This window comes from Lolium rigidum, chromosome 3, assembly GCF_022539505.1.
Source record: "Lolium rigidum isolate FL_2022 chromosome 3, APGP_CSIRO_Lrig_0.1, whole genome shotgun sequence".
NCBI lineage: Eukaryota > Viridiplantae > Streptophyta > Magnoliopsida > Poales > Poaceae > Lolium > Lolium rigidum.
In genome coordinates, this window is record NC_061510.1 from 353,981,199 (window position 1) to 354,006,814 (window position 25,616).

A 25,616-nucleotide genomic window follows, 5' to 3' on the forward strand; every position below is an offset into this window, starting at 1 on the left:
AGATCCAACAATGAAGCACAATGAGGAGAAGACAACCATCTAGCTACTGCTATGGACCCATAGTCCAGGGGTGAACTACTCACTCATCACTCCGGAGGCGACCATGGCGGTGTAGAGTCCTCCGGGAGATGAATCCCCTCTCCGGCAGGGTGCCGGAGGAGATCTCCGAATCCCCCGAGATGGGATTGGCGGCGGCGGCGTCTCCGGAAGGTTTTCCGTATCGTGGTTTTTCGCATCGGGGTTTCGCGACGGAGGCTTTAAGTAGGCGGAAGGGCGGAGTCGGAGGGCCGACGAGGGGCCCACACCATAGGGCGGCGCGGGCCCCCTTGGCCGCGCGGCCCTATGGTGGCGGCGCCTCGTCGCCCCACTTCGTATCCCTTTCGGTCTTCTGGAAGGTTCGTGGCAAAATAGGCCCCTGGGTCTTGATTTCGTCCAATTCCGAGAATATTTCGTTACTAGGATTTCTGAAACCAAAAACAGCAGAAAACAGCAAGTGGAACTTCGGCATCTTGTTAATAGGTTAGTTCCAGAAAATGCACGAATATGACATAAAGTGTGCATAAAACATGTAGGTATCATCAATAATATGGCATGGAACATAAGAAATTATCGATACGTCGGAGGCGTATCATGGTTCCAAGAAGAGAGGCAAGGATCATGTGGATGAGGTTGAGGAAGAGCTTGAGCAAACCCGACCATCCAAGCTCACCGCTCGCCAGCAAGCTGCAGCTGCTCAGAGGCACAAGTCACCGGCTGTTCGTGGGAAGAACATACATATATCCGTGAAGGGAATGCAATATAATGAGTACAAGGAGCTCCGTGACATGAACCCTTACCTCACCCCTCGGAACAATAGGGTTACGGATAAGCGGTTCCACAACAAGACCCAAGAGGAGATATTCTATGAGATCTACATACCTTTCAAGAAGGGGGTAGCCCCTCAACATGCTATTGACACCGGGAAGATGGCCGCTAATAAGTACTTTGAAGAAGCCTATGCCATGTGTGGAGAGTTTGGGCTCTATCCTATTATGGAGCTCAACAAGGACTATGATGTTGGGTTAATTCAACAATTCTATGCCACCGTCCACTTTGAGCAAGATGAAGCAAGAACATTTCGGTGGATGACTCATGAGAGGCTCCTTGAGTCTAACTTGGCAAAGTTTGGAACCGCCCTTGGATATCCTCGCTACCCGGGCGTTGATGCAAATGGTTGGAGATGCCATGATAGCCAATGGGCTCAAACAAGGGAAGTCTTGGAGCACCTCTACATCCCCGGCTGGGGTGTACCGGGCAAGAGTGCGGATCTTCTCCCTACTTGGGATATTATGCTTAGAGTCTACCGGGAAACCATTGGACCAAAGGGTGGCAACCTTGATGAGCTACATCTTTATGAAGTGGATCTTATGGCCAACTCTTTTGCTAAGAAGGGCACCGGTGCGAAGCTTGATGTGATGGACTACATCTATCATGAGATGTGGTCATGTGTGATGGAGAAGAAGCTTCCCGCCTATGCTCCGTACATTATGAAGCTCATTGAGGACACTTGGATGGAGTCTTGTCAGGCTAGACTCGTTCAATCCATTCCACTCTCTCTCACATCCCATGAAGTGAAGTCATTGAGGGCCAAGCGCCACAACTCTCCTCTTGAAGATGTTAACCCCATGGATGAGAAGCCACCTAGCTGGGCCTCCAAGCTAGCACGCCGCATGAGACAGATTTTTTGCCTCACCTCTGCAGTCAACCACCGTCAGTATCAGCAGCATGTTGAAGCCAAGAAGTCAAGGGTGCGTCAGAAGAGCATCATGAGGGCCCTTGAGGTGGAAGTGTCTCCCCCCGGATCCGAGGAGAATGTCACTCCGGAAGCTGAGTGGGTCTCTAGTTATGGTGTCCCTCTTCCTCCGGATGGTCTTGAGATCGAGTCTCCTCCGCACACTCCTCCCTACCCCGGCGCTTCATCGAACCTCCCTCCCGGCTGGGCTAACGCCGACCCTTGGGGCGCGTAGTTTCTCTCTTTTCCTTTTTGGTGCTTTGGTGCCAAAGGGGGAGAATGAGACCTTATTAGGTTGCTCTTCGGTGGGTATTTGCATGGGGGAGTCACAAGCTCGTGTTGGCTTTGGTTTTTATTGCTTGTGATTCTATTTATCTTTATGGTGTCGAACTATGTCTTAGCTATTTGGTTTGTAAACTCTATCTATGTGCTTGGAACCTTATTTGTGTATGGTAAACTCCGTATGTGAGTCTTCCTTGGTTATCTTTGTGTGCATGATCTTATTATCCATATGCTTATCACTATGTTGTATTGCTAACCCTTGGAAGACGGATGCAAGATATAGGGGGAGCTTCTTATGTACCATTGCTCATATCTAGGGGAGCTCCTCTATATCTCTCACATTGGTGTTTACATTATCCATTCCTTGCAAATACTTGTGTTGTCATCAAACACCAAAAGGGGGAGATTGAAAGAACATTTCCCGCCCTTTTGGGTTTTGTGTGTTTGACGTCAACACGATGTATATTTTTATGTGTGTTGATGTAGACAGGTACAAGCTATCAAAAATTATGTTGGATCGGTGTATTGCTTTAGCTGTTCGGAAGTTCTGCAGTTTTTCTGTGACTGGCGGAAGTTCCGGCCCCAGCAGGCGGAAGTTCCGCCCTGGCTTATTCAGCAGAAGCTCCCCAGCGCAGTTTGGCCACATCTATTTTCTTCCTGACCGGAAGTTCCGGTGAAGTTGGCCGGAAGTTCCGGTCGGCGGAACTTCCGCCCAACTTCCGGGCAAGTTTCGGAATTGCGAGATTGTGGCTCAGTATAGTCCAGTAAGGTTTTCGGGCAATTCCGGAACTTGGCCGGAACTTGGCCGGAACTTCCGGTCACCGGAAGTTCCGCCCAAGTTCAGCCCCTTCTTTTGCTTTGCAGGTATTTTATCAGGAGTGGAAGTTCCGGCCCAAATGGCCGGTACTTCCGGTGGAAGCCGGAACTTCCGGCCATCCTGGCCGGAACTTCCGGTGTAAGTGAATTTCGTCCCCAACGGTCAGATCTGAAAGCTCCACCCATATAAATAGCTTTCTTCTCCAAAGGGATAAGTTGCTCAATCATTGCAAGAAAAATCTGCCAAGCTTCACCACCATTAGAGCCACCTCAAGAACACAAGATTTGCAAGATCTCCTTCCTCCCCCAACCAAAGCTCTTGATCTTTGGAGATTCGAAGGAGAAGACACCGATCTACATCCTCACCGAAGCGTTCTTCATTTACCCCTCTCTTGTTTGAGGGATCTCATGCTAGTGTTCCTATTTGGTTCCCTAGTTGATTTGTTGTTGATGTGTTGTTGTTGATTGTTGTATTGTTACAGATTTGGGAGCCTCCAATTTGGTTGTGGATGTGTGCCCCAAGAACTTTGTAAAGGCCCGGTTTCCGCCTCGAGGAAATCCCTTAGTGGAAGTGGGCTAGGCCTTCGTGGCGTTGCTCACGGGAGATCCGAGTGAAGCCTTCGTGGCTGTTGGTTTGGCTTGCGTAGCAACCACACTCCTCCAAACGTAGACGTACCTTCTTGCAAAGGAAGGGAACTACGGGAATCATCTCCGTGTCATCGCGTGCTCCACTCTCGGTTACCTCTATCCCACTCTATCTCCTATTGCGTAGCTATACCTTGCTTAGTTGATATCCTTGTCATATAGGTAAATTCACTTAGTTGCATATCTAGAGAATTTACCTTTTGTGTCAAGCCTAAATTGAAAAAGAATTAAAAATTGGTTAGCACCTATTCACCCCCCCCTTTAGGTGCGGCATACGATCCTTTCACTATGCCCCCCCTATGATCCTGAGTTTCTTCATAAAATTAGCCATGGTTGCTTCTCATCTATATAGTGTTTAGCTAGCTTCGCCCCCCTTATACACATCATAACACTAACTCAGCCCCCCTTAAGCTCGGATCCTGGCTCCGTCCCTGCGTTCAGTGCCCAGTGCCCAGTGCCCAATGTTGCGTTTTGCCGTGCCAGTGTGCCACCCTACCCGTTTTCTAACTAAGGGACATCCATTCGTGTGGTGATTGATACAGAGGGGCATAGGCCCATCCAGCTGCAGGCCTGCATCACAGGGCCGTGAGATCTTATCTCGAGTGTGCAAACGGAACGAGGGGCAGGGTCGCCGAAGGAGGGAGCGTGGAAGGCCAAAGCAGCTACGTGTAGTTTCTGGAATGATGTAGAGAATGGTGTGCGCTACTGTAGCTGCGAATCCCATCGTTCTAGACCGTCGGATGATGTTCAATTGACGGTAGACATTGCATTATGATGCTCAGATTCAAATGTTCAAAATTGGTACACTATATAGGAGTATAGAAAACTAAAAAATAATCCATTGTACATCATGTTTGTTTGGTATATCTAAATTACGTGGCAGAAATATGATAAGACGGTCTTATTAATCATTGCATATGCCCTAATACTCCCTCCCACCAAATTACGACGAATTCTCGTATATCTACTACAATAAGCTCTACTACGACAAGCATTGTCTGACTCCGGCGATGGAGGGGCGAGGACATCGGCGCGCCTTCAGCTCGTGCTAGTGTATGTAGTCGTCGCTAGGTGGTCCGAGTACCAATTTATAATTTTCTTTATTTTTTGGGCTAATTATACTATTGTTGGTGACTATTAGTAGATTGGTGGATTTCTCGCAAAAAAATTACTTGTTGGATATTTAGTAAAAATGTTGTCTAAAATCTATCTATATTTATTAAGTCCATGAGACTTAACTTGGATCGAAGGAATTAACATAAATTTAAGTTTTAAAAATAACTATTAAAAAATTGAAATTCCAGAAATACAAAATTTTCTCCATGTCTATATTTAAGAGGAATCTTCGAAAAAAATATTTGATTTTTGCTAAGAAAAAACATATACTAAAAAATTTAAGGCTTCTTTTATTTCATAGGATAGAAAAATCATAGGAATATGAGAGACATAAGGTTGAAATATCATGCCTAGTTGAATTCTATGAAAAAACGAATTATCTTTGATTGCATCGAATGAATTTTTCATGAGGTATGACCTATTTTATAATAGAATTTACACTATTATATTTTTATAGGACGGAAATTCTATATAATTCTTGTACAAATCATAAATCATACGAATCAAAAGAGCCCTAAAGAATCATGGTAAGCATTGGGCAGTGTCTAGGTGATTGTCCCTTCGTCCAATGTGAGAGTCTTTAGCTTTTTCTTCGTAAAAGCATGTATCTAGACCCATTGTAGTGTGTAGATTCACTAATTTTGATTCCTATCTAATTTTGATAAGGGAAGCCGCCGCCCAAGGGCAGCCGCCAACGCCGCCTCCTTTCCATGCTGACACCGCCACGGGGATCTTCATCGCCATCTCCATCTTGGAATGCACCTCTTCATCAATATCCATAGCACCTCTCCATCATTTCCCTACGGTAATCTCTTGGCAAACATGATGTGTATTGCAATTTATCATTTTTCCATGATCTATTGTGTTTCTATGTCTTTGTTTGAGTAGTGACTTGTTCTTGGCAATTGCGAGATACTTTGTGATGGTTGCATATAAGTACTTATTATCTTCTATGATGATATCTTGTACTGATATATGAGTACACACATATGTTGGGGAATGCATGAGTTTGTCACCGTTGCACGATGATAGGAGGAGGAATAACTGGAGCTTGACAACAACCATGTCTCAATTCTTAGATTCATGCTGTATTAATTCATGTTTAATCAACGGGGTTATAAATATGGGCTCCTTTAAACTTTCAGCGGTGGTTAGATTTTATGTCTTTGTAATTCCTTTGTTTGCTCATGCCTATGGCCTTAGGATCAATCACTAGTGCTGTATTTATTCATATCTATGGCTACATCTATCTATCTCTCTAGAAGAAACACTAAAAATACTACAATGAGCTTAACTAATTGTAACAACCACAAAAATGAAATAGTAATTTTCCTGAACAATTACTCCCTTGAGCTACCTCATCTTGATCCACATCAACTCACTTCACTTACTATACTTTTCTTGCGTTAGTTTTAATCATTGCATTTTATTTTCAGCAATCATAGTTTTATAGTAGAAACCTCTACACTCACAACTAGATCATAACTTTGCATAGAAGGCCATATAAGTGGGTTATAGGGCTTTAGAAAATAGATAGTTTACCTTCAGCTCATTGTGGGTTCGACACTCAAATACTTATCGAATTGTATTACGGTGATTCCCTGCACTTGGGGGTTATCAGCCGCACGCGCTCAGCCGCGTATCCGCCTCCTTTGGGCGGCGGCATCATCCACGACGGCCAGCGGTCCACGGATTCCGCTCCATCTCGGAGGACGTTGGGGTCGCTTCAACGTCGCCGCCCCAAGGAGGAGGACGCTGCAAACTCACCACCGCCTCCGCTCGCGAAGAAGAAATGGTGGGAGATGGAGGCGGAGGCGCAGGCGTCCTTCCGTGGCGGCGACGACCCAAAGGTCCCGGGGCAGCACCTCATCGTCGGTCGGTCCATCATGGAATACTACCGGCAGATCACGTGCAACCGGCGGCAATCGTAGGTGTGGTCCACCATGGACCACGACGAGAACTTCTTCGACCTCACCGGTCCTTCTCAGCTGTCGGTGCCAAAGGAGAAGGACGACGACTGGTCCTTTGACTTCTCCGACGAGGACGGCGGCGGTGATAGTGACGACGCAGACAACCTTGACTACAACGCCTTTCGGGGGTGCCGCTAGTTTAGTTTTTATAAGTTTTTGGTTCAATTCAAGTCACTTTTGTATAAACTAGTCTAAATTGGTATGAATTTCGTTTTTGTAATGTTTTTTATATTTCAATTTTTTGGGGGGCAGCCGTATGGAGGGCGCCGGTGTGGGAACAACATCCCCAAATAGAGGATAATGTGCCGGTGCCCCTTTGGGAAGCGCCGGTGGAGATGCTCTAAGTTATTCTCAGCTAGCTGGGAATTAGAAAATGTCAGTTGTAACACCATTTGCAAGTATAATTTTTTTTAGCAACAACTTTGTTTTTAAGTGAAAATCTTAGTTGTAATTTTATTTGTAACTGGAATAAGTTTGGGTTGCAATCACTGAAAAAAAAACTCAGTTCCAACTGAAAAACATCTCAGCTGCAACGCCACTGGCAATAAAAATTAAGTTACAACCTCACTTGCAACTAGAATCTCAGTTGCAAATCTGCTTGTAACTAGAAAAAATCCGAATTGCAACCCAGAAATTATCAAGTCACTTAAATTTATGGAATAGAGTGATATTAAATATATATAAATGTTTCACTCATTTGTAGGAGCAAGTCCGTACCACAAATCATATACAACATTGGAGCAAACCAAATTAATCAATGATAGCGAGATTGGCTATATCGTTAGTCTCTATGATGAAAGCTCACATGGTTGTTATGAAAACAATGGTAATAATTTTCTACTTCCTCCATCTGATGAAAGTTGTCTTAATTTTGTCAGATTTCTATCTGTCAAAGTGAAAATATTTTTTATTGGATGGAGGAAGTGTTATCCACAATTTTTGTAAAAAAACTGACATGGATAGTCGTTTATACCAAAGGCACCTTGATGATCCTAGCAATTCAAGTAGTGTGTTCGAGGCATTTGGAGAATATATAATACCTTTTTATGATAGTCGATAATTAGTAATTCTTAATATCGAGTATATATAATGTATCCATTATTGGATTACTATTGAACTCATCTATAATCTATAATATCTAAATGGGAGCAACCCACTAAAGATAATTCTCTCAACATGCAAGCATGCCACCTCATTAACCTGCCACATCAGAAAACTATTTGAATATTCAATTTTTATCTGCACAGAAATAGCTTTCCACGTCAGCCCACTAGCGGCCTGTCCATGTATTTGTATTTCCGAAGCGCACCAACGATAAAGGAATAGAACATAATTATAGCGATTTGTTTGTTCTTCCTATTCGTCTGCTCCACCCTCTCCCCTTCCCACTGACCTCCGCCTGGCGATACATCTCTTGTCCTGCGTTTTATAAGACCATGACGAACTCAAGATCACCAAGACTTTCCCTCTGTTTCTGATTCATCATAGGTGCTCCTCCAGGTCAGGTCCTTGCCCGTACGACTTTCTCAAGGGCAGCGTGGACATTGTTGCTGTTTTCCTGTGCAGGATCTGCACCATCGGGTGAAAGATGGATCAGTATTGCACGTCCGCACCTACCGATTGAAGTTCATTGATTAATCTTCTCTATTCATCCCATGTCTGATCTGCTTGGTTTCTCCATGTCCTTTCTTTTCTGTAGTTTCAAGTCATTTTCTCCTAATTATTTCAAAGTAGTCTGTATTTTGTGGAGAATATATGTATATTGATTATAATTCCAAATATTCTTCCATTGGCCATGTTATGTCTGTTTGTGATTAATCCAAATACAGGGAAAATTTTCTACAGGGTGTGCATTGCATACATCAGGGATGGAGTCAATCAAGCTAAGAACTTCGTTCTATTTTATGCCCACCCCAGTTACATGATTGGAATTAAGACACTTGATTCTGGCGCCGGTACATATATTATATGCAAGGGCGTTTCTTGAGGTTATACCATTTATCGTATAATAATGAATTGAGGACCATCATATCAGTTGAGAAACAGGTTTGGCTTTCACTTCACCTTTTCTTCAACAGGAAAGAGAACTAGCAAACCTCCTCACAAGTCAACAAATGTAAGTGTGTTTTATTTATCATACCCCTCTTATTTATTCTTTGATTTCCTGTTTTTTTAAGCAGCAACTTCCAGTTCGCTCTTCTATTGGTGTATCATGCTTACCCTGCACTTATTATATTTCTTTTGTACTTATTTGTTAAGCCTCATCCTCATGCTAACTAAGAACTAAATCAGCATGATTAGCACAAGTTGATTATTGTTTCTCAATTTCCCAATTGCAGGATCTTGCTGTGGACTCCATGCAAAGAACTAATCCATGTACATTTGTCAATTTTATAATTCATGTAACAAGTCAGGAGGTCTTATAGCCTTTCAGTTTTTATTGTATCTATTAATGGCTTATAATCAAGCCATTCCTAAAACAATTACCCTGCCTAACCTACATGTGGTGAGCGTACAACAGTCTTTAGCTAACAGTGTCAATTTGACATGTTTTGGGCTCATTAGATATAACCATCTGTCATTTTTTACTTACTTTTGTTCCTACAATTAGCTTTGCTACAAGTATCAGTGCAATCCTCTCCGAATCATCTAAATGAAATGTAATTAATGGACGCTACAGTTTTGGTTCTTTGACTTGATTAGAATCGAGTGATGTGCGTCAGTGTTGACTCACTTTATAGTATACTTGCAATCAGTCTCACTGTAAGTCACGATGTAACCTTTTTTTAATCAATTGAATTGTACATCTACATCTTATTTTGAAGCAATTGAAAGAACTATAGAAGTATGCTACATTTTAGTTTGAGATTGGAATTGAGCGGATGCATTTGTGCTAACTTTTTGGTGTTAAGTTGTTTCACTTTGAATTTTGTGATGTCTATATATATCTCTAAATCATTCTTCAATTCCCGCTGCAACGCGCGGGGTAATCCTCTAGTTTAACTTATAAGGCATACAAAAAGCCGGTAGAGACAGTCAACTAAACGTTCCAATTTATAATCTAAAAGCTTCTATAAATATTTCTTGCATTGTACAGTAAAAATCTCCTATTAAAATATTTGTTCGGACATGCGAAATAGAGACACGTATATATATATCACACAAGATACATTTGTTTAGGCCAATAAAGTAAAATAATCGATGTACATTGCAATGAAAATAAAGCAATTAATATTAGTAATTTTTACATTTAATTAAGTACCATGTAATGAGGTGGGTATGATTATTATGACTATATTATACAATAAACCAACTTATAGAAGAGTATAAAATTTTAGTGTAAATTGTATTTATTAAACTTGCCCCAGCTCCAAAATTTATTTGGACCGACGATGCGCCCTACTCATCCAGATGTAAGTCTCATCCATTCAACTCTTTGGTTTTGCTATGTCGTTGTCATGCGCAAAAAACAAAACTATTTTTCTTCTTTACTTTTGCAGTCTTGTTTCCGTGTAGCCCGAATCCCTACCATCCTCCCTTCAAAAGAGTTTCATGGTTTTTTAGTTTTTGTGTGAGTGAGATATCCCGTCTTTGATCTTTAGGTTTATTGCTTTGTTCTAATCACACGTATACGTGTGCTGAACACACACAGGCATACAGATCTGATTGTGTGCCTCTGGGATTTTACACACCCCCCAAAAATCTGTTGTTTTTTTGTGTTGCGTTTCGGTGGATGGGTGGATGGATTTTAGGAACGACATACATGTAGGAATGATGTATTTTTTTTTCTCAATTCCTTTCTCTGTGGTTGCCTCCAAATAATGTCATTTCCTTTCTTCCTTGCTGCTCAATATCGGGACGTGACACAGCCGATCCAAAGTATGATGCCTTCCCTCGTTGGTGCTTGTCGTCCACTCGCAAAGCCTCGTCGCCTCCAGCCCAAATCAGTGCAGCTTCTATACAGTACCAACCATCTCTATCCCTAGTCTTTGTAGTCATGTATTTCAGGCTTCACCCAATCCTTTTTACGGATGAGTTCACTTTCTCAAGGTAGCCCATTATTTCGTATGGATATACAAACTAGTTTCTGTTCGACCTACCCACCATTCTTTGCATAGTTTCAAAACATGAAAATAGACATATTAAGAAAGAGGCGGTCATTGAATGTTGTTTCTTGTTTTGGACTAAGATCAAGTAATCTTTGTTCAATACTATTATCAAGTAAAGTACATGGTAATTTGGTACATTTGTCTCTGAAATTTTGTAAGTAGTATACACTCGAAGATATTGAACTCTGAACTTGTTATTTTCTGTTCACACGTTCTGATGCTAGGATCTACTTATAATCCAAGTTTTTTATGTTCGAAAATAATCCAAGGTTCATTTTGAAGCTTGCTCTTCCTCTTGAGTTTTACTATACTGTCACAATTTGCAGAATAGCTTTAATTAGTTAATACATTGCACAAACTTGTATTGGAGCTTAAGTCTATATTGTTGCAGAAATCCTATACAAGAGCGGTAGCATATACATGTCGGAGACCATCGAAGCACAAAGTCCACAACTTCCTCCTATCTAGCCTTGATACAGATAGGCTACAAGATTAGAAAGCTAGTTTTGATCATAGAGCACAATAAATGGAATCGTATTTAGATATTACAACCCTAAGATACACTCAAGTGAAAACTGTATCTAAACACCTACTTTTAGATACTCTATTAAGTTCCTCTTTTCTGGTTCTGCATATGGTACAACTTCACACTGGGGTTAGCAGTCCATTGTACATGTTAAGGTAATCCGTTAAGGTGATTTGCTAACCCAATTTAATTTCATTTACAGCTACACCTACACCTACAGCTACACCTACGTGCGACCGGTCTACCAAGCCAACAGGGTCGGCGACATCACAATCTACAACTTCATTGTCGTTTTCCTCGGCGCGATGATGTGGTTGTTATACGCCATCCCGTCCAAGCACCGGGACATGCTGACAATGGTGTTGAACTGTGTTGCCATCACAGCGCATACGCTGTACATTGTCGTGTACCTCAAGAACATAGTCAATGAGAACTACATCTACTCCATCGGTGTCGCGCTGGTAGGAGGGACGGTTGCCATCCGGGTTGTGATCTTTGTCGTCCCTGTTGTCTTCCTCGGCCATACATGGAGCCTGAAGATCGTCGGCATCACTGCATTGATGTTCGGCACTGCCATGTTCGTCATCGGGATCATTTATGTGGTGAGTACTACACTACTACTTCGCCTCTCCTCCCTCTTTCCTTCATCTTTGTTGTATCTAGGTATGTTCAAACAATCTCCATCATCATTGTTTAGGTGACCAGTAAAGAAGCAGAGATCACCGTTCAGTTTGCTTAAGCTCTTCGCCAACCTCACCGCCGCATGCATCTGGACCGGGTTTTCCTTCATCTTCCACCCATCAACGACTATGTTGTGGTACGCAATGCGAGTACAAGCTATTTCCCTGATTCAATCTTGCTTCCCAATCTCCGTACACTTGCATATTCCGATGATTCCATGTCTTGTAAAACATGCAGGTTCCAAACATCACAGGTGTGACAGTGATTATCATTCAGATCGTCTTTCATGTCGTGCTCAGTTGGAAAGGGTGCAACAACCGCATTGGAACAACCAACCGAATGCTACCAATAGAGCATAGTCATGGCTATTTTCACCCATCGTCCATGTATGGAGCCAAACTTCAGTCGTGTTTTCCACATGTTTGCTTCTGTATTGAGCAAGAACTTCATTCCAGTAGTTACTGTTTATTTCCATATGCACCGCTCATGTGCGTGAGATTTTCCTATATGAGTTCAATAGGCAGCATGAATTTGTTCTTTCTCCTACATATCACGTGGAAGCACAATTTTCATTGTTTGATGGTCTGTTTGTTTTATGACTACGAAATAAAAAAAATATTTTTAAACAACTTTGACATCCAGTTGACAAGGTTTAGCATCCATCTCGTATGCATATAATAGTAAAATGGCTTTGTACGGTCAAATTGATTCTTCATAATAAAATACCAGTGTACACCAGAACAATTGTTCCCGAGTGATATCCTGAAGAATGAGGGGGAAAACCTAAAAATACTACGATAGCACTATGATTTCCAAAATGACCTATTTATTATACTGGTACTTGCAGCGAAAAATAAACAGTACTAGAAATCCAAGCTTTGCCGGGTATCACAAATACTCGGTGAAGGTGGAAACGAAAAAAAAAAAACTCAGCAAAGCTGACTTGGCAAACTTTTCTTTGGTAAACAAACTTTCCTGGGTGGTTTTTACTCGGAACTCTTCAAAGATTTTACTATGCGCCGAATCAACTCCTTGGCAAAAAAAAAAGCAACTTGATAGCCTGTGACGTAACAGCGTCGCCCTAATGAGTGGGTCTAGTTCCGTTGGCTTTGCCGAGCATAGCACTTGGCAAATTTAATTGAGAAGAACAAAAAAAATGTCATCGCTAGCTTCGCATTGTGCTTGCTCGTGGCATCTTCATCCACCGTAGGTGTCACACAGTCGCACCCTGATGCCGGTGGCCAGGGAAGAGGATCTCTAATGACATATGAATCCGCCTCTCCACCATCAAGGTCGAGGTTGTGTGTAGCTCGGCAGAAGGCGCCATGGCACCATTGACGTGTCGCAACCCCGTGTCCCTCGCATCGACCATGGATGGGCTACGCCCCTGCGTCTCCCGCGCTGACATCGCCATGCCACCGTGATGGCCGCTCCACCATGAAGGTCACGTCTGCAGAAGGAGCACCACACCTGCCAGAGCTAAAAATGGTCAGCTAAATAAAGAACAAGCATGTTGACACCTTCAAAGAATGGTTGCGACCGCAAGTTTAGATAGTTTAGTACTAGTTTTTGTCTCCTTCTTTTTTATTTCCGTGTACCTTGTAAATGACTCTTTTACTCATTTATAAAAATTGCAGTGGGAGCTCTCTTCCACTGTTTACCCCCCAAAAAAAGGAGCACCACACGTCTACAGAAGTAGCACCTTGGAGGCGGCTGTCTTGCCACCCGGAGGAGTGGAGGATCCCCCCCCCCCCCCTGGGCGGTGGAAGGAGGTAGGCCGGCAGGAATAGATAGGAGAAGAGACCTACGCGATATGTCAGGAGCAATGGAGAGAGGGGCAGTATACGTATTCGGAAATTCAACATTCTTGGGTAATTTATTTTATGGAAACATGCTATTTCATTACTCAACCAGTGCAGTAAATCGCTGGCAACAATGTTTGTTACACAGTTGGGGGCAGAATCCTACCAAGAGCAGTCAGACATATCTGACAAAAAAAAAAAAAGCAAAATTACACACATGCCACGGGGAATTTGACAGAATAAAAAATTAGCAAGCATTTCTTTCTGTAGCATCCCTCACTAGGGCACCAATGTTTGATCTGTCATAGCCTTGAGAGCTTTCACCAGATTTGAGAAGTCTGAATTGAAGATGATGCGCTTAGTTCTCGCGTTCTTTGTCCCTTCGATGACAGCAGAACAGACTACAGTCTCAGCGTGCAGGGAGTCACGAAGATGACAAGCCACTCCAATCCTACATGAATTCTTTTATTTGATTCTACCATTGGAAAAGAAAAAGAAGTATGAGACTATGAGTGCATGTTAGGTTTCCTATGAAATCTAGTGCAAATGATTCATTAAGAAAAAAATCCTCTAAAACTTCCTACAAATCAAATAGCCATCGTAGGAAAAATTTCTATGCAAATCCTTTGGATCAAATAGGCTCTAGACAGAAAGGAAGGAGACATGAAACTACTTATTTTAACAAATGCAGAAACACGCTCAATAAATCAATGCCAAGAAAGGAACAGATCAAAAGAGACTAAAGGTGAGACTAAAGGCTTTTATACTTACCTATTGAGTTTTCTTGATCTGCCTAACGTAATCCACCGGTGGATGATGCTCGCCAGTGGCAAGAAGGTTTTGTGGCGGCTCTCCCACATATGGAACAAGGTGATAGATTGGATGCTCCCGATGTTGATGATGTGTCCACGCTCGAAGGAACCACCGTGTTCCACCTCACCTCCGCTGTGGTGGCACCGACGAGGTCAGTGCGCGCCCATGAGGATGCACTCTAGACCCGCCAAGGTTCTGGACTAGTGGCGAAGATCGCGGTCGTATGCATGTCGAGTTTTCCATGGAACGAAATCGAATACCACCCATAAAAAAGTCACAAACTTATTCAAATTTACATGACTAGATACATCTGAGTTTAAATCACCAAACATAGACAGAACTAGCAAAACTGCCCGTGCGTTGCTACGGGTTAAATTCTATTGAATACAGTAATTTGAAATCTCAACCCACCCAACAATTCAGTAGTCGGACCGACCGAACTGAATTGTCCCACCTATATGGAGTGACTTGATTTGTGGCCGTCTAGCAATAGATATTCTGCTTGTTGCTTGTATTTATAAATTTAAGCTCAGCTTCTACATTTGTGTAACGTTCGTAGGATTATGGATTGTATCATTACAACCAACATAACCGTAGTATCAAAGTATGTAAGCATGATGACCAATAAAACACACCAACTAAGCACCTGGCCCAATTCCCTAAGAATGTAAATTTAGAGCGAATCAACATCATTCTTTAACTTAGCATATTTTTAACCAATTTATTGTAATGAAGTTCTTTAAATCACAGGGGTTCCAAAAGATGTGTGAATTCAAATACGATACTACGTGAACAACTAAATAAAGATATGAGCGGTAACAATTGCAAATACTACTATGCTACATGGACAGCTAAAATGAGTTCAGAAAAGTGGAGTACTGGCCAACAGCGGCGAAAACTACCGAAGATGAATATTTACATTCATTCTTCAGAAGGATGAACGACTAAAATGGAGAAAATGTCACTGATCGCACAAAGATCTCTGCATTACTGCGTCATAGGCTAGAGGTTAAGAAATCAGAGGACGAAGGAGAGAAGAACAGTGGTGATATCTGAAAAACACTCAAAAACAGGCCGGCGAGCCTATCTCTGAGCCTGGAACCACACTGAAGTCCCATCTTACAACCAACTCCGGTTAGAGTCTAGCTGAGACAGACGAACCGCCTGCACGTCGTCGGTGCTGGCCGTGAAGGACGGGTTCCCAAAGCTCAACACAGAGTTTGTCGACACACTACTACGCTGCACTTCGTCATCCGCATGCTCTACTTGTGGGCGTTGCGGTTGGGGACCCACTTCGTGTATTCGCACGGGATGCTGAAAGAACACGGATGTCGCCTAGAGGGGGGTTGAATAGGCGGTTTAAAACTTTTACGAGATGGGCTTAACAAATGCGGAATAAAACCAGATTTTACTTTGTCAAACTCAAAGCCTATATACTATGGTTCACCTATGTGCACCAACAACTTATTCTAAGCAATGCAAGCAACTTATGTGATAGCAAGATATATATATATAACTTCAAGCACGATGGCTATCACAAGGTAAAGTGCATAAGTAAAGAGCTCGGGTATAGAGATAACCGAGGCACGCGGGAGATGAAAATTTATCCCGAAGTTCACACTCTTGCGAGTGCTAATCTCCGTTGGAGAGGTGCGGTGGCTTAGTGCTCCCGAACGCCACAAGAGGCTCACCTTGAGGTGTGGTTGCTCGATGCACACCAACGCCACAAAGGCCTCACCCCAAGATGCGGTACTCACACCACACACCGAACGCCACGAAGGCGCCTCACCTTATTCTTCGGTGACTCTCGCCACAAAGGCCTAGATCACGGTTCCACTAAGGGATTTCCTTCGAGGCGGAAATCGGGCCTTACACAAAGATTGGGGCACACATCCACAACTTAATTGGAGGCTCCCAACAAATCGCCACAAAGGACTAGAATCCGTCTAGGGTTCCAGGAACCCAAGAGTAACAACCTTCTTGCTTTCACCACCACGAATCACCGTGGAGAACTCAAACCGATGCACCAAATGCAATGGCAAGAACACCACAAAGATGCTCAAGTCCTTCTCTCTCAAATTCCAACAAAGCTACAAAAGCTATTGGGGAAATAAGAGAGGAAGAACAAAGAGGAGAACACAAAATTCTCCAAGATCTAGATCCCAAAGATTCACTCACAAAGAGATGATTTGGTTTGGTCAAAGTGTGGATCTAGATCTCCTCTCTCTTTTCCCTCAAAAGGGGGCAAGAATAATGGAGGAATAGAGAGATAGGTGATACGTCTACAACGTATCTATAATTTCTTATGTTCCATGCTTGTTTTATGACAATACTTACATGTTTTGTTCACACTTTATATCGTTTTGATGCATTTTCCGGAACTAACCTATTGACAAGATGCCGCAGTGCCAGTTCCTGTTTTCTGCTGTTTTTGGTTTCAGAAATCCTAGTAAGGAAATATTCTCGGAATTGGACGAAATCAACGCCCAGCATCTTATAATTCCACGAAGCTTCCAGAACACCCGAGAGTCGCCAGAGGAGGGACACAGGGGGCCCACACATGGTGGCGGCGCGGCCCAGGGGGGCGCGCCGCCCTAGTGTCTGGTGGCCCCAGGTCTCTTCTGACGCCGCCTCTTCACCTATAAGAAGCCCCCTGACCTAAATCTTCGAGACGAATAAGCCACGGTACGTGAAACCTTCCAAAGCCGCCGCCATCGCGAAGCCAAGATTCGGGGGACAGAACTCTCTGTTCCGGCACGCCGCCGGGACGGGGAAGTGCCCCCGGAAGGCATCTCCATCAACACCACCGCCATCTTCATCACCGCTGCTGTCTCCCATGAGGAGGGAGTAGTTCTCCCTCGAGGCTAAGGGCTGTACCGGTAGCTATGTGGTTAATCTCTCTCCTATGTACTTCAATACAATGATCTCATGAGCTGCCTTACATGATTGAGATTCATATGAGTTTTGTATCACTATTCATCTATGTGCTACTCTAGTGATGTTATTAAAGTACTCTATTCCTCCTCCATGATGTAATGGTGACAAGTGTGTGCATCATGTAGTACTTGGCGTAGTTTATGATTATGATCTCTTATAGATTATGAAGTTAACTATTACTATGATGGTATTGATGTGATCTATTCCTCCTTTCATAGTATGATGGTGACAGTGTGCATGCTATGTTAGTACTTGGTATAATTGCAATGATCTATAATGCACTCTAAGGTTATTTAAACATGAATATCGAATATTGTGGAGCTTGTTAACTCCGGCATTGAGGTGCTCTTGTAGCCCTACACAATTAGTGGTGTTCATCATCCAACAAGAGAGTGTAGAGTGGTTTTATTATGTGATCAATGTTGAGAGTGTCCACTAGTGAAAGTATGATCCCTAGGCCTTGTTTCCAAATACTGCAAACATCGCTTATTTACTGTTCTGCTGCATCTTTACTTACTACACGCCAGCAAGCACTTTTCTGGCGCCGTTGCTACTGCTCATATACATTCATACCACATGTATTTCACTATCTCTTCGCCGAACTAGTGCACCTATACATCTGACAAGTGTATTAGGTGTGTTGGTGACACAAGAGACTTCTTGTATCGTGATTGCAGGGTTGCTTGAGAGGGATATCTTTGACCTCTTCCTCCCTGAGTTCGATAAACCTTGGATGATCCACTTAAGGGAAACTTGCTGCTGTTCTACAAACCTCTGCTCTTGGAGGCCCAACACTGTCTACAGGAATAGAAGCGTGAGTAGACATCAATAGGGCAAACTTCTCAAGATCAACAATGGAGGAGAGAGAGAGTGGAAGAAGCAACAACTCAAGGAGGAAGAAGGGGGTATTTATACCCCCAAGAAAATCGAGCCGTTGGGGCAAATCCAGGGCCGGATTATCCGGTGTAAGTTAGGGCCGGATAATCCGCCCCCCCTGAAATATCCGATCCTGGGAAAATTCGGGCAAAAGTCCGGCCAAAAATCCGGCCCCTATCCAGGGTATCACTGAGCCACTCGCCAGAAAGTCCTTAGCCAAATTTCAGGGGCCTGATATTTTGCAAATATTCGGCCCGGAAAATCCGGCCTGGTGATATAGACCTGCTACCTTGTAAAATCTAAAACTTAAGATTGGTAGCTCCGAATCGAGTGAAACCAATTTTGTTGGAAAGAGGACGACAAGAGCTTACCCAACACCTCAACATGAGAAACCGAGAAAAATCACCAAACTCGAAAACGCAACAAGTGATCTATGCGAAATCCATTTTCGATGAACTAGAACTTGTCATGAGAATAAGCACAAGCTCTAAAACATCACATGGATAATATCCAAATAACAACCAAGAAAGATGATGCAAGGATGCAAAGGTTTGAGCTCTCTCCGAATGATACGATCGAGTTACTCACTCGAGAGCCCTCTTGATAGTACGGCAACTAAACTATAAACCGGTCTCCAACTACACTATGAGACCGGTGAGAAATAAACCCTATCAAGAGAAAACCTTATACTTGCGCATTCCACTTGAGCTCGATGATGACGATCTTGACCTCAACAAGATGGAACGCCTTTCTTGATTGTGCTTGCTTGACGAAGTCTTGTGGATTGCTCCCCCATAATCCACCATGGGAGAGCTTCTTCTTCGGCGCATCTTCACATATCCATGATCACCATATGGATGGCAAGAGTCAAGCAAAGGATCTCTTCGAGATGGCTCATCTTGAACTTGCACTACATTTCTTCATGGCAAGCTTCAATCTTATGATCTCTTCGAGTTGGCTCATCTTGAACTTGCACTTCATTTCGTTGATGTCTTGAAGTTAACTTTGATGGCTCACTTCATCTTCAATACATACTTGGCACTTGATATCCTTCATCAATTTCTTCTTATTGCAACCTTGAAGCCAACATATGGTTCAAGTATTGCCTATGGAAAACTCCTACAAATATAACTTAATGTAAACATTAGTCCACATGGATTGTCATTAATTACCAAAACCACACATGGGGGGCTCCATGCACTTTCAGATGCCCTAGTGCGGAGGATCGTGGAGGAAGTGTTGTGGCGGCGCGGCGTGGCGGCATATCAAACAGGAAGGCGGGGGCAATTGGGGACCGGGACTCGTCCACAGATGGGCTAGAGCTTGCGAGGAGACCTCGGAAGTTCTGACGCCGGTGTGGCAGCGCTCTTATCCCAGCCAGCAGCGACTAGAAAAAAAATCCCGATGTGATGGATCGAAGCTGACTCCTCTCTTGTGCCACCGTTCTTTACGACCCGGTTTTTCTTTTGCGCTGGGCGATTTTCTATATCATGTGGGACGCACCGTGGCCACCGATTTTTTTTTTTGATGTACCACTGGTCTTTTTACGCTATTTGAAACAAAATCTGCACATTGTTTGTTTTCTTAAGTGACAAAATCTACAGAAGTTGCAGCATGGCCCAACATCCAACAGACATGCCCATCCGTGCGGACGTTTTCCTTGTCCCTGCTTGGACGCGACGCTCGCCCTAGCTATTGGCAATCCTTATTCCCCGCTCACTGCGGGAGCGATTCGCTCCCGCCTGAAGCGGCGGGCAGGGTGGGCCGGCCCAATAGCGCCTAGTCTGTCCGGTTTATGTGGGTTTCTCTGGGTTTTTTTTCCAGTATTTGCTGGTTTCTTTTTTGGTTTTTGCTAGTTTTGCTGATTTTGAAATTTGTTCAGATTTGTTTTTTGTTGTGATCTAAAAAATGTTCATATTCTAAAAGAATTCAAATTTGGAATTTGTTCGAAATTGAAATTTGTTCAAATTTTAAATCTGTTGAAATTTGAAATTTGTTTGATTTTAATGTTTTTTGATTCAAAATAGTTCGGTTTTGAATTTGTTCCATTTTGAATTTTGTTTAGATTTAGAAAATAAATTCAAATCCTAAATTCTTGCAAATATGAAATTTGTTAAATAATTTTTTTGTTGAAATTTGAATTTTGTTCGATTTAATATTTTAGCTTTTAAAATTGTTTCGTTTTGAATTTGTTCCATTTTAAATTTTGTACATATTTTAAAATATAAACTGAACGGAATAAAAAGAAAAGTGGAACTCACGCAGGTAAACTGAAACGACCGGTTCAGCAATACACGTGTCAGCAAATCCTTTAAACGGGACAAGCCCATATAAGCCGATCTTTTGAACAAGCGTATGCGGAAGCAATCATACGCGCCGCTTAAAGCGGTTAATAGGCGCTCCCTAGCGATTCCTCCCATTCCCCTCGATCTGCCGCCAGGCAGCCATCGCTGCCTCCCCCTCTCTCACTCGCCTCCTCCTCCCTCCCGTCTGCCTTCCGAGCGACGCCTTGTCTGCGTCGTGACCGCGCACCGCCTCAGCACCTCGCCCACTACCTCTATTTCCCGCACGGCGCCAACGCCTCCTCCTTCCTCTGCAGCGCTTCTAACAAGCAATTTTCTAATTTTTGCTGTTTGTTTGAGTTGGCTGCTTTTAGGTTTCAAAAGCTGCAAAAGCAAAAGTAGAAGCTCAAACAAACAAGGCCCTAGAGTCCTACTCCGTAGGTGCGTTGTATGGCGGCGTAAGACGGCATGGCCGACGAGGCCGGTCTGCTCGGGTACTGACCGCCGGTGTGTACTGCGGGTTGAATAGCAAATTTGTGAGGGACCTAAATGCAAAAAGGCGCGACGTATAGCTGAGGTGGACAGTCGTGTCAAACCGAGAGAGTTCCCACAAAAGTTCTCGCCGCTGCTAGTTCCCAAAGGCCGAAGCGAAGCGACCACCTCTCGCCCGAGATGCCGTCGGCGGAGCCGTGGACCTGGGAGAACGCCGCCGCCGGAGCGACCGCCGGCTTCGCCACCGTCGCGGCCTTCCACCCGCTCGACGTCGTCCGCACTCGCTTCCAAGGTAAGGCCCCCGCCCCTTAAGCCCTAGGATACGCAGAGCCCGACCGCTAACCCTGCTGCTCTCTTGCTTCGTGTTCAGTGAGCGGCGGGAGGGGGTTGTCCGACCTGCCGCCGTACAGGAACACGGGGCACGCTGTATACACCATCGCACGATCTGAGGTGTGAACCCCCCTGTCACACTATTTTATCGTTTGGTGGACCGTTTAATTTGTCAAATTCGTCCGTAGCTCCAATCAAACCTTAATTGTATGTTCACCTGCTATTAGTCCTGTTGGGTTATTGGGCAATTAGAAAATACGATTCCTGTACTTGGACTTTCTTCTACTTGTTACTCCCTAATTCATTTGTTGCTTTATTAATTTCTGGTTAGCGAATTAAATGGTTCAAACTTTTTTTTTTGTAAGATCGTAACGAATTTGGTTATTCTGGTATGTTGAAGTATGAGATATGCTGATCTAGCTACTTGGTGTAGGGCCTGAGGGGACTTTATGCTGGCTTTTACCCTGCAGTTCTTGGATCGACCGCTTCTTGGGGGCTATATTTCTTTTTGTAAGTCACATTAGTTCATTCTGCTGAATACTTGTAGTATGGGTGTTTGATGCTTTATTGCAGTGCTGAACTGTACTAAGTAATCTGCTAATTTCAGCATTTAATTCCATGCTACCGTTTACCAATTTGGATGCTCCTTGTATAGGACTGGCATTTTGGGTAACTTTAAGAATGTCTGTTTTGACAGTTATAACAGAGCTAAACAAAGATACTCTCAGGGGAAGGATGTTCAGCTCCGTCCATTCGACCATCTTGTCTCAGCCGCAGAAGCAGGTGCTTTGGTTCGTACAGTAACTCCTAATCATGTATCGTTTTGTGATTTTGTGATTTTGTCAGACTGAGACGAGTTCAACAAAAAATGTTAAAATGTAGTTAGGCCTTTGCTTAGCATGCCTAATCTGGCAGTTTTTTCTGACTACAAACATGTGTTACTGTCATTTGTTCACCTCGATTGCCTTCCCCTAAAATATCGTTTATTCGTGACAAAGGTATTTTTCTTTTCTTTGTACAGGTTTGCCTGTTTACAAATCCCATATGGCTGGTGAAAACACGAATGCAACTACAGACACCTGGACATGCTGCACCTTACTCTGGATTTTCTGGTAATATATGGTTATTATAGTACCATACCTCTATCTTCTGAGCATCATATAGCAATGCCTAGCATAGTAGAGTTGTGACTTTGTTTTCTGTTGCAAATGAGTGGCTTGTGCTATTATTGGTTCTGTCTGAAGCTGCTAAAATCATACTTATTTACATTTGTTAGTGTAAAAAAGAACCATTCATAAAGTATTATCCTGCTACGAATTGTTTTTGTGCATTCTTCTCCATGCTCAGATTTCTTTTGATCTGTACTTAGTTCAAATTTTCTGTGACTTTACTTATTTGGTTGCTGTGAAGCCAGATGCTTTGAGAACTATTCTGAAAGAGGAGGGATGGCTAGCACTTTATAGAGGGATCGGACCTGGACTTATGCTGGTATGCATCCTTTTAAAGTAAATGTTGTATAGTTTTGTTCTGCTTTTCGTTAGAACCCTACAAATTTAGTCATCTAATTATTAGCTCCATGCTAATTTAAGTAACACTTGATACAGTAGTGCAATTCTGTATTGAGTTGTCCTCGACTTGTAATTATATATTTTCTGTGACCCCAGTTTATTCGTTCTTGCCCTAAATTATGTCTCATCAGTACCACTTGTGGTATGAATTGATTTCTTTTAAGTAGCACTTGAATTTTGTAGCATCATATGGTTTCTCTGAGGTGTGCCCTATCAGATTTGTAGCTATGTGCTCTAGGTAGCATCTTTTATGAGGCTCCAAGTAGAGAATATTTGACTTCTTATTATTTGGATCTTCGCCAGCCATGCTTTCCTATGGGCATGTTAATGTCAGAAAATTACCTTGTTATGGAAATCATTCTTACAGTTCTCAGGGAGAGAAGGAACTACGAAGGGCTGCTAAACAGTTTTTTGTTTCTAGTTTATTTAAAATGTCTGTCAATATCAGTGTTCGCAAAACAGTGCTAGTAGGAATTTGGTCATTATAATTGCGGTTAAGTACTTAAGTAGAGATTATGCCTATACTAGTTTCAGTTATTAAAGATGCATATGTTGGAACTCTAGTTCTAAAATTCATTTTTTTATTTTACTCATATATGGTTGATGAAAATATGCATTAATGTATATTGCTGTGTCATGCTTCAAAGGTCACCCATGGTGCGATACAATTCACAGCCTACGAGGAGCTTCGCAAGGCTATGATATTTGCCAAAAGTAAACAAACAAGTGCAGACAACAGAGGCAGCGAGGATTTATTGGTACCAACTGTTACATGTGCTCAGGCATTAAAACATCTAGTTTAATTTGGTGCAGTACTGAGAGACTTATATTCCACTGGATAATTTAGTTCTGATATTTATTTATTTTCTTAAACTAGGTTGCTTAACTTATTACAACCAACCTTTTTCTGATGTTCTGTCTCTTTCAGCGTGCCTAAATATAATACACCCGTGAATTGTGAAATGTAGGAGTCTTCTCACCATGTTATGAAGATTGTCAATTAGTCCAATATAGGCGATATGTAATATACCAATATTGCTACCACATTTTCAGCATAAAATACATAAAAGAGTATGCTGCATAATTTGATGTAGGGCAGCCGATATTTTAGAACATTCAAGTCCAGATATGTCTGCTTTAAAGTACATTCACTATCAGCTAGATAGTTAATTTATCTGATATGCATTTGCCTTCATTGTCAACAGAATTCCGTTGATTATGCGGCACTTGGGGCTGGTTCAAAATTATCTGCTATTCTGCTTACTTATCCTTACCAGGCAAGTTTTATCCGTTTCTTCTGATCAACTTCATAAATGTATGCTACAGCCCTCTTACTAGGCATGCCAACTATTGTTTTGGAATTGCAGGTTATCCGAGCCCGCTTGCAGGTTGGTTGCAGATTTGACGCTCTTCATCTCATTTCTTTGGAGTTTTCATTGGTAACAATAATAGTTCTTGTCTGCAACTTTTCAGCAACGACCTGGTAGTGATGGTACCCCAAAGTACTCAGACAGTTGGCATGTAGTAAAGGAAACTGCAAGGTGAGAGTTATAGCTTTGGTGTGATGGTGTCTTTAAATCTTCAACTAGAGAAGTTTAGGACTTTGGGTGGCATTACTGTTTAAAGAGTCTGATGTCAAACAAGGTTTACCTTTTTATTGTCTTATGTGATATGCACTTTACCCATGTAGGAGCTCGCTGTGTTTTTGTAAGCTTGTTCTATACTTTTAGCCCACTGATCATTTTTATTCCTCACTAATCTGTACAAAACCTACTACTACGTATTTATCATTGAGTTGCATGTCTGCTTGTCAAACCTGGCGTCACAGCGGAAGTAGTAACTATCTTGCTTGGCCAGATAGCATGCCCTGTTATTTATTGCACATTGCTGGAATACACTAAGGTGTACTGACTGTTGGCTGTGTTCAATTTTTAGCAACACTAACGACTGAAATTCAATTTCTGCTGCAGGTACGAAGGTGTCCGTGGATTTTACAGGGGCATCACATCCAACTTACTGAAGAACCTTCCAGCAGCTTCCCTCACGTTTGTGGTGTATGAAAATGTTATCAAACTACTTAGAGCATCCAAGGACAAGGCATAGTTCCAACTTAACTCGACCAAGGAGAAACATAGGAGGAAAATAGGAAAAAAGAGAATTGTTCCATCCTAATACATAATCTGCTCCCACTATCCTGAGTTCAACGTGAGCACGTGATATTTTATCACATTTCTTAGTTCAGGTGTTATTCAGTTAACACCAACAGATTTTGTTTTGACAAACATTCTTTGTAGAGGAAAATCCATTTACTATCTCTTCAGTAAGAGTAGTTCGTGTTGTCCAGTTGAGAATAGTACACTCTCGAATACGGTTTGTAGAGCTGCTGAGTCACGGTTGAACATGTGATGTTCCTGGTGTACTAAGTATTTTCAGAGCACAGTATAGCTTTTCCTTGCTGCGTACATGTGCATCATCACTAAGCGAATTAATCGGACTTTCAGAGTTTCAGAGCGATCTCGTCCGGTTTGACGATTAGACATGGCCGCCGTAGAGCACATCCTGCTCAGCCATCCCAATAAACTCTGGCGAGATCCAGGCTG

General features: G+C 42.7%; 1 protein-coding gene across 1 annotated transcript; it reads left to right on the forward strand.

Annotated features, from left to right (window-relative positions):
* Window positions 1-21,298: 21,298 nt before the first annotated feature.
* On the forward strand, window positions 21,299-25,341 carry LOC124697241 (folate transporter 1, chloroplastic-like). The gene is made up of 11 exons (XM_047229864.1): window positions 21,299-21,410; window positions 21,489-21,568; window positions 21,882-21,958; window positions 22,146-22,239; window positions 22,470-22,560; window positions 22,863-22,936; window positions 23,664-23,774; window positions 24,222-24,293; window positions 24,384-24,404; window positions 24,490-24,557; window positions 24,987-25,341. Exons 1-11 carry the CDS (start codon window positions 21,299-21,301, stop codon window positions 25,117-25,119), a joined length of 933 nt encoding a protein of 310 aa, XP_047085820.1. The 3' UTR covers window positions 25,120-25,341.
* The last annotated feature ends 275 nt before the right edge of the window (window positions 25,342-25,616 follow it).

What these genes read in the sequence shown, in the direction of transcription:
- LOC124697241 (XM_047229864.1), top strand. Translation starts at nt 21,299, where the DNA reads ATGCCGTCGGCGGAGCCGTGGACCTGGGAGAACGCCGCCGCCGGAGCG. An exon ending in CGTCCGCACTCGCTTCCAAG is followed by an intron (nt 21,411 to 21,488) that starts GTAAGGCCCCCG and finishes CTTCGTGTTCAG; the next exon opens with TGAGCGGCGGGAGGGGGTTG. An exon ending in TGGGGGCTATATTTCTTTTT is followed by an intron (nt 21,959 to 22,145) that starts GTAAGTCACATT and finishes CTGTTTTGACAG; the next exon opens with TTATAACAGAGCTAAACAAA.